The sequence below is a fragment of the Pleurodeles waltl genome, chromosome 3_1 (assembly GCF_031143425.1).
Source record: "Pleurodeles waltl isolate 20211129_DDA chromosome 3_1, aPleWal1.hap1.20221129, whole genome shotgun sequence".
Lineage (NCBI taxonomy): Eukaryota > Metazoa > Chordata > Amphibia > Caudata > Salamandridae > Pleurodeles > Pleurodeles waltl.
The window spans coordinates 1,340,883,254-1,340,899,216 of NC_090440.1; the positions used below are offsets into that span (position 1 = coordinate 1,340,883,254).

Sequence of the window (15,963 nt, forward strand, 5' to 3'; positions counted from 1 at the left end):
TGGGTATTAGGATCTGAGTTGGGCTATCCATAGTGTTATGTAGAGCTCTGAGGTGAAGGATTAGGATTTATGGTCAGTTCAGGGTTATGTTTATGGATTAGATTAGGGTTTAAGTGCAAACTTGTGTTGGATTATATGGTGCAGTTTAAGGATAGGTTTAGGGTTCTCTTTATGCAAAAACGGTACAGATTAGGGTTTTGGGTCAGAGTAGTTATTAATGGGATTAGAGTGTGTGAATTTCTTTATGGTCAGAGCTGGGTTAGTATTCGGATTATGGATAGGTTTAGTCAGTAAATTTAAGTTTTGTACAGGGCAAGGCTCATAGATGGAATTGCGTATGGCTAGGTTTACGATTGGCATTGGGGTTTTGTTTAGAATAAGTACAAGGATAGCATTAAGGTATAAGGCCTGAGTTAAATTACTCTGGCCTTAATCTGAGTTAAACAGAGTTAATTTACTCTGGTTCGCGTTATTGATAGATTTAGATAGTACGTAATAGGTCAGTACATGGTACCCTTAGTTATGGATAGTCATTTTGGGGTTAGGCTCCGAGTTAAAGTTTGGATACAGAGCTATGTTACGTTATAGAGTGAGTGTTATGGATAGGATTAGAATTAGGGTTATGTTTATGGAAATTTTATATATTAAAATTTAGACTCCGATTTGGGTGTGCTGTTAAGGTTATGGCTGCTGTCAGGGTGTCGGATTATGTTTGGGGTTATGGGTAGGGGTTTGTGGTCCAGGTTGGGTTACTGTTAATGTTATAGGTAGCCATAAGGGTGTATGTTAAGAGTTGGGCTTATGTGTGTTTTTAAGGGTTAGTGTCTAAGGTCAGTTGGGTAGGTTTAAGGAGAGGTTTATGGATAGGATGTAGGGTATTGATTTATTTGGGATTCTTTTCAGTACTTTACTGTCGGGAGCCTTTATGTATATTTTGAATTAGGAGGGCTTATTTTTTTCATTGTAGAACCACAGTTATTATTTTTTATTTCGAGCATTTGTAGAACTTAGTTCACATGACATATTGGAAGCAGAATACGTTTTTTTTCATTCATAAGTCAGTGTGTGCTTGCTCAATCAGTCAATGCAAATGTCTATTAAAATTGTGTAAGCTGAAAAGTCACTCACCATTTATTTGAAAGTCTGCAGTTTGTTGACATTTTATTTACTTTGTTTTTGAGTTTAAATGTGAGTTCATATATTTTTTTAGGGCATTTTTATTCTTTAATATATATTTTGATGCAGGGTAGTAGATGGATGCCTTGATTCAAATGTATGTGGGACATATGGGTGGATTCCCCAGTTTAAAGTCCTTCATCAGCTTCACTTCAGAGAAGTTGGTGGGCTGGTGGATGAGGCAATGTGTAATTGCAATAGTTACAAGGGATTGTTTTTTGTTTTTTTTTCTCCATTGACCAGATACCATTGCATTTTCCATGCAAAATGATAGACGGCAAACATTGCTGGCTGAACTGAACTTCTTTTTTTGTTGTAGGAGGAGCAGTTTCTTGGTTTTGCTCGTGATGAAGTCAGAGTACGAAGTCCTACACGGCCCCTTACAGGTAAATCCATTTGTTTCTTGCACCAGTGCCTTTCACAACCTGAACATGAATATTGTCGTATAATAATTCCTGAGTAGAGCGAACTCTTGAATTGCATGCACACCTGTCCTTGGTAGCTCACACATACATTTAAATACTTTTCATAATCTTTTTTTTTTTTTTTAAATCTTTTTATTGACCCATAAAGAAACTAAGGTTCTCCCTGCCAAGTACAATGGAGCATAGGTGTTGCAAATTAACCATTCAATTGTAAATTCCTTGGCATCATACAGTTTACTGACGAATACCAGCAGGGCTCTTTTATGTCCATTTTGTTATTGAAAAGAAAACTCAGTCCAACCCCAAATCTCCACGCTTAGCTCTGTCTTGGATCCATCTCCGTGTCCTGGCCTCTGACAGACGCCTATGCCACCCACACTTTCACCCATTTTTTTGGGGCATCCCCTCCATGTGTATACAACCTTCTTGGCTCTCTGGCACCAGTCAAGATCAACCTGCCAATCTCCCAATCTGGGAGGGATTGGACTTCCCCAAGCTCTTGCTATATTGCGCTTTGCCACTCCCGCCGCCAGTCTCAACCAAAATCCTGGTACCTGGGCCATGTGTTGTCTTCCGTGATCCCCAACAGGAACCATGTGGGGTCTAGTGGTGTTTCTAGTGTAGTGACTCGGGCCATCTCCCGGGCAACCCCGGACAAGTAGACCTGCAGTATGGAGCACCCCAAGAATGTGTGCATAAATGTGCCCTCTACTCCACAGCCTACAGGTACTGTGGACTTGTCGCTCTTCCAATTTTATGCAGTAGTAATGGAGAGTAGTTAGACCAATGCAAAATTTTTAACTGAATGAGTTCGAACCGGGCCCTGATGGCAATCTTCCTGGGCCACCAAAAGCTTCCTTCCATTCATCCCATCCCCCTTCCCCTCCCTGGAGTCCACTCAGCAAGTCCGGGGAGTTATTTATCAATTTTCTAAATCACGAAGGTCCCATGTTTGAAAATCAGTTCAGTAAGAATCCTGTCCGGCAGAGGAGAGGCCTCTGGTAATTGTTTCCCTTCATTAATATGCCTCCTAAGGGTGTGACCCAGCTGAGTGATTGATAGCGTTCAGTGTCCGCAAGACCGTATTCCTCTTGAAGAGTCTCAAAACTGATTATGGTCTGCCCCTCCATATATCCCAGTTGCTCATTCCCTATTACTTCCCATGTCCGAAATCCCTATAGTCCTCGCACCTCCGCTAGTAGGTTGCTATGCCAAAGTGGAGATCAGCCAGTGAGTTTCCCCTTCCAGCCCAAGTATGTGTTTGCTTCCCTCCAGGTCCGTACTACCACCAGTGTGTGATGTAGTGGGTCTTTTTCTCATTGTGTATTGTGCAGTAAGGCCTCAGGACCGCCCCTGCCCATCAGTTGTCTTTCTAGTCTATAGGCAGGAGCCTGCTGATCTGTGAATACCCATTCATTGGCTACTAGTAGGTGTGATGCCCAATAGTACTTTTGAATGTCCGGGATTGCCAGTCCCACATCGTAAACCCCTTTCTGTAATTTGGCTAGGGCTATTCTTGAAGTTCCCTTGTTCCAAAGAAGCATGCGGATCTCTGTAATTATCTTCTGAAGACTTCACTTTTCAAAATCTAGATCTCAGGCCCTAGCTGTAAGTCAGGAGCATTTACTCTGGTAGTTATCGTAGGCAGGTACTTGCAAACCCTTCTTTTGGAGTTTATCCCCGCAACTAAACATGTAGTCCTCTTTGTGCCTTAAAATCTATGCCTAATAAAGAGGTGTTACTCATGTCTCCCCAAGAGAACTTGTTTTTTACACTCTACTGCAGCTTGAGCTTTCATCTCAGTTGCTGGGTTTTCTAGGAGGCAGGTGGCTGCAGACCCTTTTAACTGCCTAGTGGAACCAGCCTGATCAGAGCTTTGACCTCATGGCAGCTACCACCCTAGTGTTTATTGTATGGAGGAAACCTGATTCCCTCCCCTCTGCACTCACCTTGCCTTAGTAGTAGTAGTAATCTTTAATTATAATATATAAAATACTGTAAAAAAGGACAAACAAAAGGAGAAAATTCTATAAAAGCTTTGAAATAAATATACAACTGAAGTGCGGTGTGCCAGATTTTTTGATAACTTGCAATTCTAAAGCAGTCGAGGGACGGAGTGACCATTAAACTAACTTTGCAAACACTTAATGCCCGTGGTGTGGTTGATGTTACATGCTAACTCAATGTGTACAGCCCAGGGACCTGCTGTTGCGCCTACTGGCATCTCATTTACCTTTTTAACTGAGTCATCTTAAAATATGTCCATCCATGTGCTATAACATTGTCAAAACTTTAATACGTGAAAAATAAATGCACGCTTAAAAGTGAGCCAACTGTCAGCTAAGGTGTGTCCTAAATAGCAAGTTTACGTTTGTGGTGTGGACAGTCAAAAATCTGATGAATCTGCAGATTGACTGCGGATCGTGAGGGTCAAATATTGACATCACTGCTGGCCGACAGGAACGAGTCCCATTCCTCTCAAACTGGTTTTAACAGTTGTCGTTGTGCTTCCTTTAAGGCCGGGCAAATACAAATCAGACTGACCATGTCTTCCTTGGGACCTTTACATAGCCTACCGGAAGATTCTCCTCCAATCTTCCATGACGGCTGGTCCACACTGGATTTTAGAGCTCCTAGACGAAGAGCCAGCAACGACGCTTGATATGTAGTGCGAAAGTTGAGATCCGATATTGTGATGGTGCCAAGGTGGTATAACCGTACATAAGCAGCCAGGCGTGCGAGCGTTGTGCAAATTTAGATTTATCGCTAGAAAGGACTGCAATACTATTTCCTTTTTTAGTGCTCGACACAACTGCGGATATGAGAGTCCCACAGGTGCATAATTTCTGTCTCTTGCAGAGATTTATACAGATACCTTTTGTAAACTGATTTTGAATTGTTGCTTACTAAATACCATAAAGCCATGACTAGTGGGCTAGTCATATTTTTACTTATTTTGTACCAGGACTTTATTGTATGCGCTTTCCTGCCCAACTGCTGTTGTATTAGGCCAAATTCTAGCCTGACCTGTGCGGGAGAAGCGGAGCGAGGAAGTTTAAAGACCTGCTTATAGTTTTTAATTTGTTGTTGGTCCAGTAGCAGGGCGTCTTTCCAGTATAAAGCTTCGCTTCCATATGTAGTGGCTGGGAGGAATTTGGCTGCCTTAACAGACAGTAACGGCTTATACGATGGGCCTTTTAATCTTTTTGCTAGGGTACAGAAAGCAAATGTTAAAGCTTTGCACTTCTGTGCAATGTAGCGCTCCTGCGGCGCAGGATTGGCCTTATTGTCTATAATGATGCCAAGGTATTTATAGCAGCGAGTTGTTTCAAGGGTAATGCCATTCAACTTTATATTGTTAGCTAGATTCAGAGGACATCCCATGGACATGGTTTTGGTCTTTGAGGTGTTAACTTCTAATTTGTTTGTCTTTGCGTATTCACCTAAAGTAGTGACCAACCGCTGCAGCCCTATTTTCGTGTGGCTTAGCAGAACAATATCGTCAGCGTATGAAAGATGTGATAGGGACAGACTTCCCATCCTTGGAGAGTGAGTTGGTTCCGTCCAGCTTCGAGGAGAGATCTGCCGTGAAAAGGGTGAAGAAGTGCGGGGCCAAAACACAGCCCTGTTTTAGACCTATATTTGTCGGTATCCTCCTAGAAATTTTTGAGCCATCTGCTACCTTGACCTGCACCCAAGTTTTGTCATATAGCATTTCTATGCATCTGAGAGTTCGCTCTTGCAGGCCCCACCTTCGCAATTTGCTCCAGAGAAGTGCTCTATCCACTCGGTCAAAAGCACTTTTGAAGTCCACGAAACATAACTATAATTTTTTCTTTGAGCATTTTGCTCGGTTGGCAATGTCTCCTAGTGTAAGAATGTTAATCACTGTACCATATCCCTTCCTAAAACCAGTTTGATTCAAAGGAACCAGGTTATTTGAGTTTGACTAATTGAGCAGGTCGGCCAGGACTAAGGTGGCCAAGTATTTGGCCTTGCTGTCAATTAAACGCTATCAATCTGTAACTGGCTGGGTTTGCTCTACTACCCCCCTTGTATATTGGGTTAATGATGGATCCTCTCCAACTTTCTGGAATGATTGTGTTACACTCCACTTCATTATACAGGATTGACAGTGTTGTTGACCAATATTCAGGATCAGCCCTAAAGACAGCTTGCGGAAGACCATTAGGACCAGGGGCCCCGTCCCTGCGACCCTTCCTGATGGCTAGGGTGACGTTCTTGGCGCTAAACCCTGTCCCGCTCTGTCTTACGTCTGTGAGTTTTATTGACTCCTTCAGAAGCTGATTTACTTCAGATGAGGGTGGTTTAAAGAAAATGTTGGCAAGGTATTCCACCCATTTTCCTTCTGGCACTAATGTAAAGTTTATTATTCTTATCTGCCGGCCAATTCCATTCACTGTTGTCCAAAAGGCCCTTGAATTGGCCTTCCTTGAACTATGAAGTAATTTGAGCCAGAAGTCGTCCTCCTTTTTGGTTCGCATTTGCCATACCTGATTCTTGTAATTTTTCCGTAGGGTTTTTATTTGGGTGCATTGGGTTACTGTTGGAGAACTATCTTTTATTAGTCTAAGGTTGCGCCTCAATTCCTTCCTTAGTTCTAAAATTTTTACTGGTAGCTTTGAAGACCTTGCCTGATTATTATGTGGCAATTGACGCCTGCCAAGGCCAAGAGAGGGTACTGACCGAAGAAAGCTTGCCCACTGTTGATAGGTCCAGGCATATTGCCAGTTGAAGCAAAGATTTTATGTTTTTACACAGCCTTGGTAATGAAGACTCCGACCAGATCAGGCGGTTTAGGTTGATGTTATTGCTCCTAGTTCCTTTATATCTGGAAGAAGGCACAGAACATTCCAAACAAGTTCTATGTGCTGATATGAGTGCTCATTGTGGAGAGTAGGTTTAATTTAAAATTTGCTAACATGAGCTAACAAAGGAAGTGACTCGGCTGTATAGTCTATTATTGTTGCAGACTTTGCGCTATGATGAGTGAAGCTTGGTGGGACGTCATCGTTGATCCTGCCATTTAGTACCCTCATACTCAAGTGCTCTAGTGCCTCTACCAGTTGTTTACCCCTTATGTCCAGTCTTTTCTGCGCTGGCAATATTTGCAGCAGCACTGACCATATGGCATTTTCAGCTGCCAGTTGCTCATCTGGTTCTGGAGTGTGCATTAAGTTAGCATTAAAGTCACCTGTCACTAATATGTCCCATGCTGGATTGGCGCATCTTATCTCTTCCACCTTATTCAGTAGTTCATCAAACAGCAGTACTTTCTGATTTTTCCGCGGATGGGCATAGACATTAAAAATGCTGATTATTACTAAAGGTGATTTTAATGGCCTGCAAGTCGGTCTTTGAGAAAGCCAACTGCTCTGTTGAAACAAGAAGTGCCGTTGAAATGTATGTGGCTAGACCACCGCTTGGCCTACCTGATTTCTTTAATTTTTTGGCACTAATGTGGTAGCCTCCTAATTTGATCGGGTCCTCAAGCCAAGTTTCTTGTAGTAGGATTATGGAATAATTGCAACTAGTCATTGCTGTGAACCCGTCTGCTGTGATAGTTTTTGCACCGGCGATGTTCCAGGACATTATGGTGACAGCCAAACTTTGATCTGCATTTAATGCTGTAGGTCAATTATTTTTCCTCTAATTTAAAGTGTGAGCCATTCATATCGCTCTCCCTTCAGTACAGTTGGTGGGCCACTGTTGGTTTTTGAGTTGGGTACCTTCCATTTAAACTGCCTTTGTTACAGTTCCCTGGATTCCGGGCCCCCTACGTATTCAAGGGCCGTTGGCAGTTTTCCTCTAGAATTTAACAGTAGGGGAAAGGGATAGCGTTGACTGGATGGTTCTGATAACCATATGCCCCAAATTTCGAATTGCTGTTTGACTGCCATAATTAATGTAACAATATCACTTGTTCTCCACATTGTTAGTGTTTGCTCCAGCCCATTTTGAGCACTGCCAGAGAGGAATTTCACTGATGTCAGGTCTGCGGATACGATTTTCTTACTTGATGGCCTCGTGATTTATATTGCAGGGTAAAAAGGATCTGCCTTAATTCCCGATCGTTCTCGGTGGCATGAGTGGATTGTAATTGATGGGGTGATCGGTATTTCTCTCTGACGATGGCCTTCTCAACTGGCCTCCCTCCGACTGACTACTATGTGGTACCCTATCTAATATGGGTGTTTGTTTGATGGAGGAAATTTTGTTTAAGAAATTGGTTGCCTAAGTTTGGCTATTATGAAACATAACTTTAGTTTTTATTAGCCCTTGATTGTTTGTGATTGTAACCACCCTAGAGGGGTCGCTGTGACTTGGGCTTGTTGTCTGGTGCTCTTCACTGCTGATGTTACTAATGCCAGATTGCGAGCCGTAAGCTGAGAGGGAGAGTTTATGAGTCTGACTTGTGGACTGTGCTTTTGCCTCATCAGTATTTTTTCTTGAGAGTGGTTTGATCGATTGCCCAACATTGTATCTGGGGAAATTTCTATGATTTGCGTAGCACCAGCTTGGGTGCAAGATCCTTTCCATGGGTGTAACTTGAGGCTCAACATGATGCCTGCTGTGGTTCTGGGGGGGGGGGGAATTGCAGCTGCGAATTGTGTGGCAGCTGCGTGCGAAGTGGTGGCTTGGCAAGGTGATACCTGGGGCACTAGTTGCTTTTTGTTCCTACCGAATAGAGTGGCGGCTGATGCGTGTGGGACATCCTTTGGTCTTAGTATTCCAGCTGTTATTGACCATGGTTGGTCCTTTCTCGGTATTAGAGCGTCTGGTTGGTTTGAAGATTTTTCGCTAATCATGTGCGTTTCTTCTGTTGGACACCTCTGTCGGGGTGCCTGGTCCAGAACTTCCCTCAACTCCAAGGCGTGCGGGTTAGACTGAAATTGTACTGTTGACTGAGACATTTTGTGTACAGCTGACTTTGGTGAAGCGGCAGTTGGTGACAGACCTAAACCATTGGGTTTCCCATAATTTGGGGCCTTCGGATTCCCTAAAGACCCAGAGCCTTGGGTTTGTGGTTTCTGGAACACCTAAAATATTGGGTAAAGATTATCATTAGCAGCTTTGGCACATGTTTGTTTCCTTGCCTTCCTGGCTCGCTTTTTTTGTCTCTTAGTTAGGGGATTCGGTTTTCGAGCTGGGCACTCGTTTGCACACTCAGAATTAGTGGCACTATTTCTTTCAGTTGTGACCATTCATCCGTACTAATTGAGTATATACCCTGGGTGTTTGCCTCTTTTTTTTTTTGTAGGACTACTTGCCGCCAAACCTGGTGTCTTTTGAAGTATGACTATATCACCTGAATCGGGGTTTATATTGTTGAAAGTTGCTTCATCGATAATGCTTGTTTTAACTTTCTGCAGTATCTCTGTTAAAATAGTTGGTAACGTGATTAGTTTATCTATTACTGGGTCACAGTTGCATAAGGCTTGCTGTTGATTAGATATTTGCTCCAATGGCCGAATGGCCAGAAGATCCAACTTGAAGACTGATGTCGGCGATGTGTATTGCCATAACCTTCATTAGGTCCATTTGTAAGTCAGGCTTATCCGATTGCATGTTAAGAGCTGTCGTTGAAGTATGTAGAGCATTTAACAGTGAAACATGTAATCGAGTGAGATCTTCCATTTAGCTGCTCGGGTAACCTGCATGAGAGGAACTTTTTGAAGTTTTTTTACCTTCTCTCTCTATTGATAGTCTCCAGGGGAGAAATAGTCAGGTTGCTTCTTGCCATTGCTTCAACGTTATGTTGTAGTTTGCTTATACCACTTGAAATTTCCATAATTGAGTTAGGTGGCCTTTCTTGTTGCGGTATAGAGGAACTGTATTCAGTGCTACCCACCAGTAGTGGTTTGTTTAAATACTGATCTTTAGGATTCATTAGGTCAAGGGTTCTTAGGTCCAATGCTTCACTTAGATCTTTGTTGTTTGTTATTGAGAGTGACTGCAACCAAGAGTCTTTCAATATTCCTGTAACTACTTCAAAGCCCATGTCCAATCTCTCATTGCTCCCCTGGGTATTAAGAATTGACTGCGGGATGGGGGTCGATTGTTGGCACATTGCCTCATGCACTATGTCGTTGTGTACCTCTGTCGAGATAACTGTGGAGAGTAGAAGCTCTGTGTTACTAGGATTAATAGATGCACCCTGTTGTTGGTCACTTTGAGAAGCTTCCCTCTCTTGAACATGAACCTGAGCCGTGGTCACAATACTGCCCGCCTGCAGGTTTTTACACACTGTTGGGCTGCTAGTGACCCTGGAGATGTTTGGTCGTTCGTGAGCTGTGCGGCCATTATGTACTTCGGGGGCCAGACGCTTTGAAGCTTCCTGGACGGGTAAATCGGCTCCTAATTGTTGAGTGGGGTTTGTTGACACCTCGAGCATCAACTTCCCAGTGGCCATTGGTTGTGGAACCAAAGGGGTTGGCAGGCCCATGTCGGTGTCAAGATTTGAGAAGAAGGCTGCGGCTGGATCTTTTAGAAAGGCAAACTTGTTGGAAACTCCTGTTTTCTTGAGGTAGACCTGCAAAGGAGTGAGGGGCGATGCCTGCTGATCCGGCCTACTACTTTGCGGGCTCTGTGCAGAGCAATTTACCTTCCTTTGCACCCCCCTTTGAAGTCTTGAAGTTTTTACTTTACCCTTTGTTGGCTGCCTGAGGTATCCTGATCTCATGGCTGCGGGAGGAACTCAGTTTGCTTGAGACTGATGGACTAGCGTTGATGACAACTCACCTTGCCATCCAGTTTTATTTTTAGTTGTTTTACCGGCCTCTTGTTTTCAACAAGAAATCAAATCATACATGCATATGCCCACATAGGGTCTTTTGGTCCATCTTTTTTAATCATTGGTCTTTTCATTATTTTACATTTTTATTATTTTGTAGCCTATGTTTACCACATTTAGGCAGCAGCATTTTCACTCATTATTACTGTTTGTTTCTGATATAGAGACTTCTAGCCGCAGATTCCTCACCTTTTGTCTCGTTCTCAGACATCAGACTTTATCCGGAAACATTTCAGCATTTCCTCTGCATTTCGGAGGGGTGGAGCCTTGATGCTCAGCACTGATGCGGTTCTGGAAATGACGTGCACTGTATATAGGCGCCACTCCCACACGCTAATATCAGTTTTTCTTTCTGCCCCTCCATTCGCAGCTCTGTAGCTCTTGCTTGTCTCTCAGATTGCCTTGATATTTCTCTAAAATCCTATGATGTGCAAGAATATCACTCCCTAAAACAATAGGTTTTAGCCCTGTAAGGACTGGCAGAAACAAATGTCTGTGACAGATCCCCGATCAGGTGGTCGAGCACAACTCCAATGACTGCAGAAAGTTGTAACCAATTAGCCCAAAGGCCATCGGGGAAAGGAAGACGACACTAAATCACCAAGAATCACAAGACTCCTGCTCTGCATCCAAGCGTCGCTCTTGGTCCTGTTGTCGCCGCCCCAGAGTTCCTGAGTTCATTCTTCATCATGTTCCAAGTCCTCAGGTAAGCATAAAAACACAAGAAGTTGAAGTGCTCCCTCACGCTGCTCCCATTTACCTGAACAGGCATCCGGGCGGCACTACCCTTTTTGATCTAGCTCCTGAAGTCGGATGACTTAATAGCAGATTCCCTCAGCTGGTTCTGGCACAACCTGAGTTTCTGGGGCCTTTCGCCATGCTGCATCAGATTAGAGTTCCATGCAGACATGCTCTGGTTCTTTAGATCTCTGATGACTCCCTCTGGTGCATCTTTGGGCCCTAAAGAGCCAAGAGGCCTTCCATCTGGAATACTGCTGTTGGGTTCCAGCTTGGTGCCAACTACCCCTGTACTTACTTTGCATTTGGTTCTTATTCTGACGCCGCTGTTGGAACCACTTCCTGACCTGGCCATGGGCATGTCGATGCCAACTTTGCTGCCTGAAAACATGGCCGATTGTCCTTTTGGGCCAACCTTGCCTTAGGTGCTGCTTTCTCCGCTTGACATACATCCTAGACAAAAGTATCTCAATTTCCTCTTTGGGAAATACTGACAATGACTATGACCTGGGTGTTCAATTTGCTCACCCTATCAAGATAATTGGTAAGAGGACATGCAGGAGCCAGTGACCTCCAACCCTCTCCGGGGACAGGTCTGTTTTCTCCACCTGGTCCAGCCACAGAAGAATCCGCCTCCTCCGCCATGGTGATGTGTAAGGCAGCATAGGTACTAGACCTCCAGCTTCCCTACCTTGAAAGTGATAAATCAATTTCCTGACAGAAGTCTTCAAACTGGGGAAAACATCTTCCAAGCCCCTATTTCCCTATAACAAGACACTGAGTGATACCTTATTGGGAACTTGGGCCAAACCTTACCCTAGCCCCCAGTCAATAGACAGATTTGTAGGCATTGTTCTGCTCCTGGCTTTTCTTATGCAGCACCCCACCGAAAAAGCTAGTGATAAAATCTTCCACCAGACGTTCTAATCCCAACTCATTTCCCCCCCACTCCCACTGATAAGGAATCTAAGTGAGAAGAAACGTTCAGTAAACTTGTCTTTTTTTCTTGTATGAGCTGGGCCATTCGATTTGTTAATGCCAGCTGTTTGCTAGGCTGATTCAATTTTTTTTTTTTTATAGCTTTCGTGTCAAGAATTTTTCAATTCCATTAAGGACACGGAGGCGAGGACTATGCTTCTTGTTCCATGCTTTAATTTTTTACTAGCCAATCAGAAAAACAAAACAAAGGCATCCCTTCCCATGACACAGGACCACATGACCACCATAGAGCCTAGCTCTATATAAAAACCCTTTCAGTCAAACACGCTTCCCAACAGTATAAGTCTCAAGAACAAATCCTCAACGGAGGAAAAAAGGGAACCATAACCAACGGAACAATTGAAATCCAACTAGTGAAGGAGCCAACGGGCCGTGTCCGAGAAGGAGATTCCAGATAACAGGAATGACACACACACAGAAGAACAGGAGTCACTTGTCTTCATTGCCTAAGAATAAACAAAAAATCGAGCCTTAAACACTGAACCATACCACTTGAGATATCAGCATCATTTCAAAAGGGGAGAACATAACATGAAAGTCAAGACATATCAATAACGTGTAATATTATACCAAGCACTTTTCTGAGGGAGGGATAATCCTTGCCTCCGTGTCTTAAATAGATATGAAAAATTATTGACATGAAAGCTAGATTTAAAAAAATAAATACAAATTATTCTATGTCAGGACCGGAGGCTCTGATTATGCTAGCTTAGAGCTGATCTAGAACAATTGTTGCAACATCTAAAGTGGGTTTGTAGTAAAAAGCCTTAAAGGTAGACTCAGATGACCAGTCAGCCACTCTCAAAATGTCCTCTAGTACAGATCCTCAGAAAAAGCTTTAGACCCCACGGTGCCTCTCGCAGAGTGAGCTCCAAACTGAGTGGTATCAATGCCCACATCACTCATAAGCCACTGCATCCTTCTAGCCAGGGTGGCCGAAGACACAGGGCAGAAAGGCTTTATTAAATAAATTAATAATTGACCACCCATGTCAGAGTGAAATTCGGCTGCACTCCTGTAGGAAAGTACCATCTTGCCTGGCATGTTACCCCCATATTTCACTGTATATATGTTGTTTTAGTTGTATGTGTCACTGGGACCCTGCCAGCCAGGGCCCCAGTGCTCATAAATGTGCCCTGTATATGTTCCCTGTGTGATGACTGTCTCACTGAGGCTCTGCCAACCAGAACCTCAGTGGTTATGCTCTCTTTGCTTTCCAAATTGTCACTAACAGGCTAGTGACCAATTTCACCAATTCACATTGGCATACTGGAACACCCTTATAATTCCCTAGTATATGGTACTGAGGTACCCAGCGTATTGGGGTTCCAGGAGATCACTATGGGCTGCAGCATTTATTTTGCCACCCATAGGGAGCTCTGACAATTCTTACACAGGCCTGCCACTGCAGCCTGAGTGAAATAACGTCCACGTTATTTCACAGCCATTTACCACTGCACTTACTTAACTTATAAGTCACCTATATGTCTAACCTTTACCTGGTAAAGGTTGGGTGCTAAGTTACTTAGTGTGAGGGCACCCTGGCACTAGCCAAGGTGCCCCCACATCGTTCAGGGCAAATTCCCCGGACTTTGTGAGTGCGGGGACACCATTACACGCGTGCACTGTACATAGGTCACTACCTATGTACAGCGTCACAATGGTAACTCCGAACATGGCCAAGTAACATGTCTAAGGTCATGGAATTGTCACCCCAATGCCATTTTGGCATTGGGGGGACAATTCCATGATCCCCCGAGTCTCTAGCACAGACCCGGGTACTGCCAAACTACCTTTCCCGGGGTTTCACTGCAGCTGCTGCTGCCAACCCCTCAGACAGGTTTCTGCCCTCCTGGGGTCCAGCCAGGCCTGGCCCAGGAAGGCAGAACAAAGGACTTCCTCAGAGAGATGGTGTTGCACCCTCTCCCTTTGGAAAAAGGTGTCAGGGCTGGGGAGGAGTAGCCTCCCCCAGCCTCTGGAAATGCTTTGATGGGCACAGATGGTGCCCATCTCTGCATAAGCCAGTCTACACCGGTTCAGGGATCCCCCAGCCCTGCTCTGGCGCGAAACTGGACAAAGGAAAGGGGAGTGACCACTCCCCTGACCTGCACCTCCCCTGGGAGGTGCCCAGAGCTCCTCCAGTGTGCTCCAGACCTCTGCCATCTTGGAAACAGAGGTGCTGCTGGCACACTGGACTGCTCTGAGTGGCCAGTGCCAGCAGGTGACGTCAGAGACTCCTTCTGATAGGCTCTTACCTGTCTTGCTAGCCTATCCTCCTTCCTAGGTACCCAAACCTCCTTTTCTGGCTATGCAGGGTCTCTGCTTTGGGAAATTCTTTAGATAACGAATGCAAGAGCTCATCAGAGTTCCTCTGCATCTCTCTCTTCACCTTCTGCCACGGAATTGACCGCTGACTGCTCAGGAAGCCTGCAAAACCGCAACAAAGTAGCAAAGACGACTAGTGCAACCTTGTATCGCTGATCCTGCCACCTTCTCGACTGTTTTCCTGGTGGTGCATGCTGTGGGGGTAGTCTGCCTCCTCTCTGCACTAGAAGCTCTGAAGAAATCTCCTGTGGGACGACGGAATCCTCCCCCTGCAACCGCAGGCACCAAAAGAACTGCATCACCGGTCCTCTGGGTCCCCTCTCAGCACGACGAGCGTGGTCCCTGGAACTCAGCAACTCTGTCCAAGTGACTCCCACAGTCCAGTGACTCTTCAGTCCAAGTTTGGTGGAGGTAAGTCCTTGCCTCCCCACGCTAGACTGCATTGCTGGGTACCGCGTGATTTGCAGCAGCTCCGGCTCCTGTGCACTCTTCCAGGATTTCCTTTGTGCACAGCCAAGCCTGGGTCCCCGACACTCTAACCTGCAGTGCACAACCTCCTGATTTGTCCTCCGGCGTCGTGGGATCTCCTTTTGTGACTTCGGGTGAGCTCCGGTTCACTCTTCTTTGTAGTGCCTGTTTCAGCACTTCTGCGGGTGCTGCCTGCTTCTGTGAGGGCTACCTATCTTGCTGGGTGCCCCCTCTGTCTCCTCACGCAGTTGGTGACATCCTGGTCCCTCCTGGGCCACAGCAGCATCCAAAAACCCTAACCGCGACCCTTGCAGCTAGCAAGGCTTGTTTGCGGTCTTTCTGCGTGGGAACACCTCTGCAAGCTTCTTCACGACGTCGGACATCCATCCTCCAAAGGGGAAGTTCCTAGTCCTGTTCGTTCTTGCAGAATCCACAGCTTCTACCATCCAATGGCAGCTTCTTTGCATCCTCAGCTGGCATTTCCTGGGCATCTGCCCAATCTCGACTTTGTCGCGACACTTGGACTTGGTCCCCTTGTTCCACAGGTACTCTCGTCCGGAAATCCACCTTTGTTGCATTGCTGGTGTTGGTCTTCCTTGCAGAATTCCCCTATCACGACTTCTGTGCTCTCTGGGGAACTTAGGTGCACTTTACACCTACTTTTCAGGGTCTTGGGGTGGGCTATTTTTCTAACCCTCACTGTTTTCTTACAGTCCCAGCTACCCTCTACAAGCTCACATAGGTTTGGGGTCCATTCGTGGTTCGCATTCCACTTTTGGAGTAAATGGTTTGTGTTGCCCCTATACCTATGTGCTCTCATTGCAATCTATTGTGACTGTACTTTGCTTGCATTGCTTTCTATTGCTATTACTGCATATTTTTGGTATTGTGTATATATATCTTGTGTATATTTGCTATCCTCATACTGAGGGTACTCACTGAGATACTTTTGGAATATTGTCATAAAAATAAAGTACCTTTATTTTTAGTATATCTGTGTATTGTGTTTTCTTATGA

At 44.8% G+C, this 15,963-nt stretch overlaps 1 protein-coding gene across 2 annotated transcripts in view; it reads left to right on the forward strand.

Moving 5' to 3' along the window:
• The window catches only part of KMT2A (lysine methyltransferase 2A), a 1,244,888-nt gene that overhangs the window by 116,436 nt on the left and 1,112,489 nt on the right, over positions 1 to 15,963 (forward strand). For both annotated transcript variants that reach the window (XM_069224744.1, XM_069224745.1), the window contains exon 2: positions 1,496 to 1,562. In XM_069224744.1, the coding sequence (XP_069080845.1) occupies positions 1,496 to 1,562 (67 nt within the window). The remainder of the gene's footprint in view (positions 1 to 1,495; positions 1,563 to 15,963) is intronic.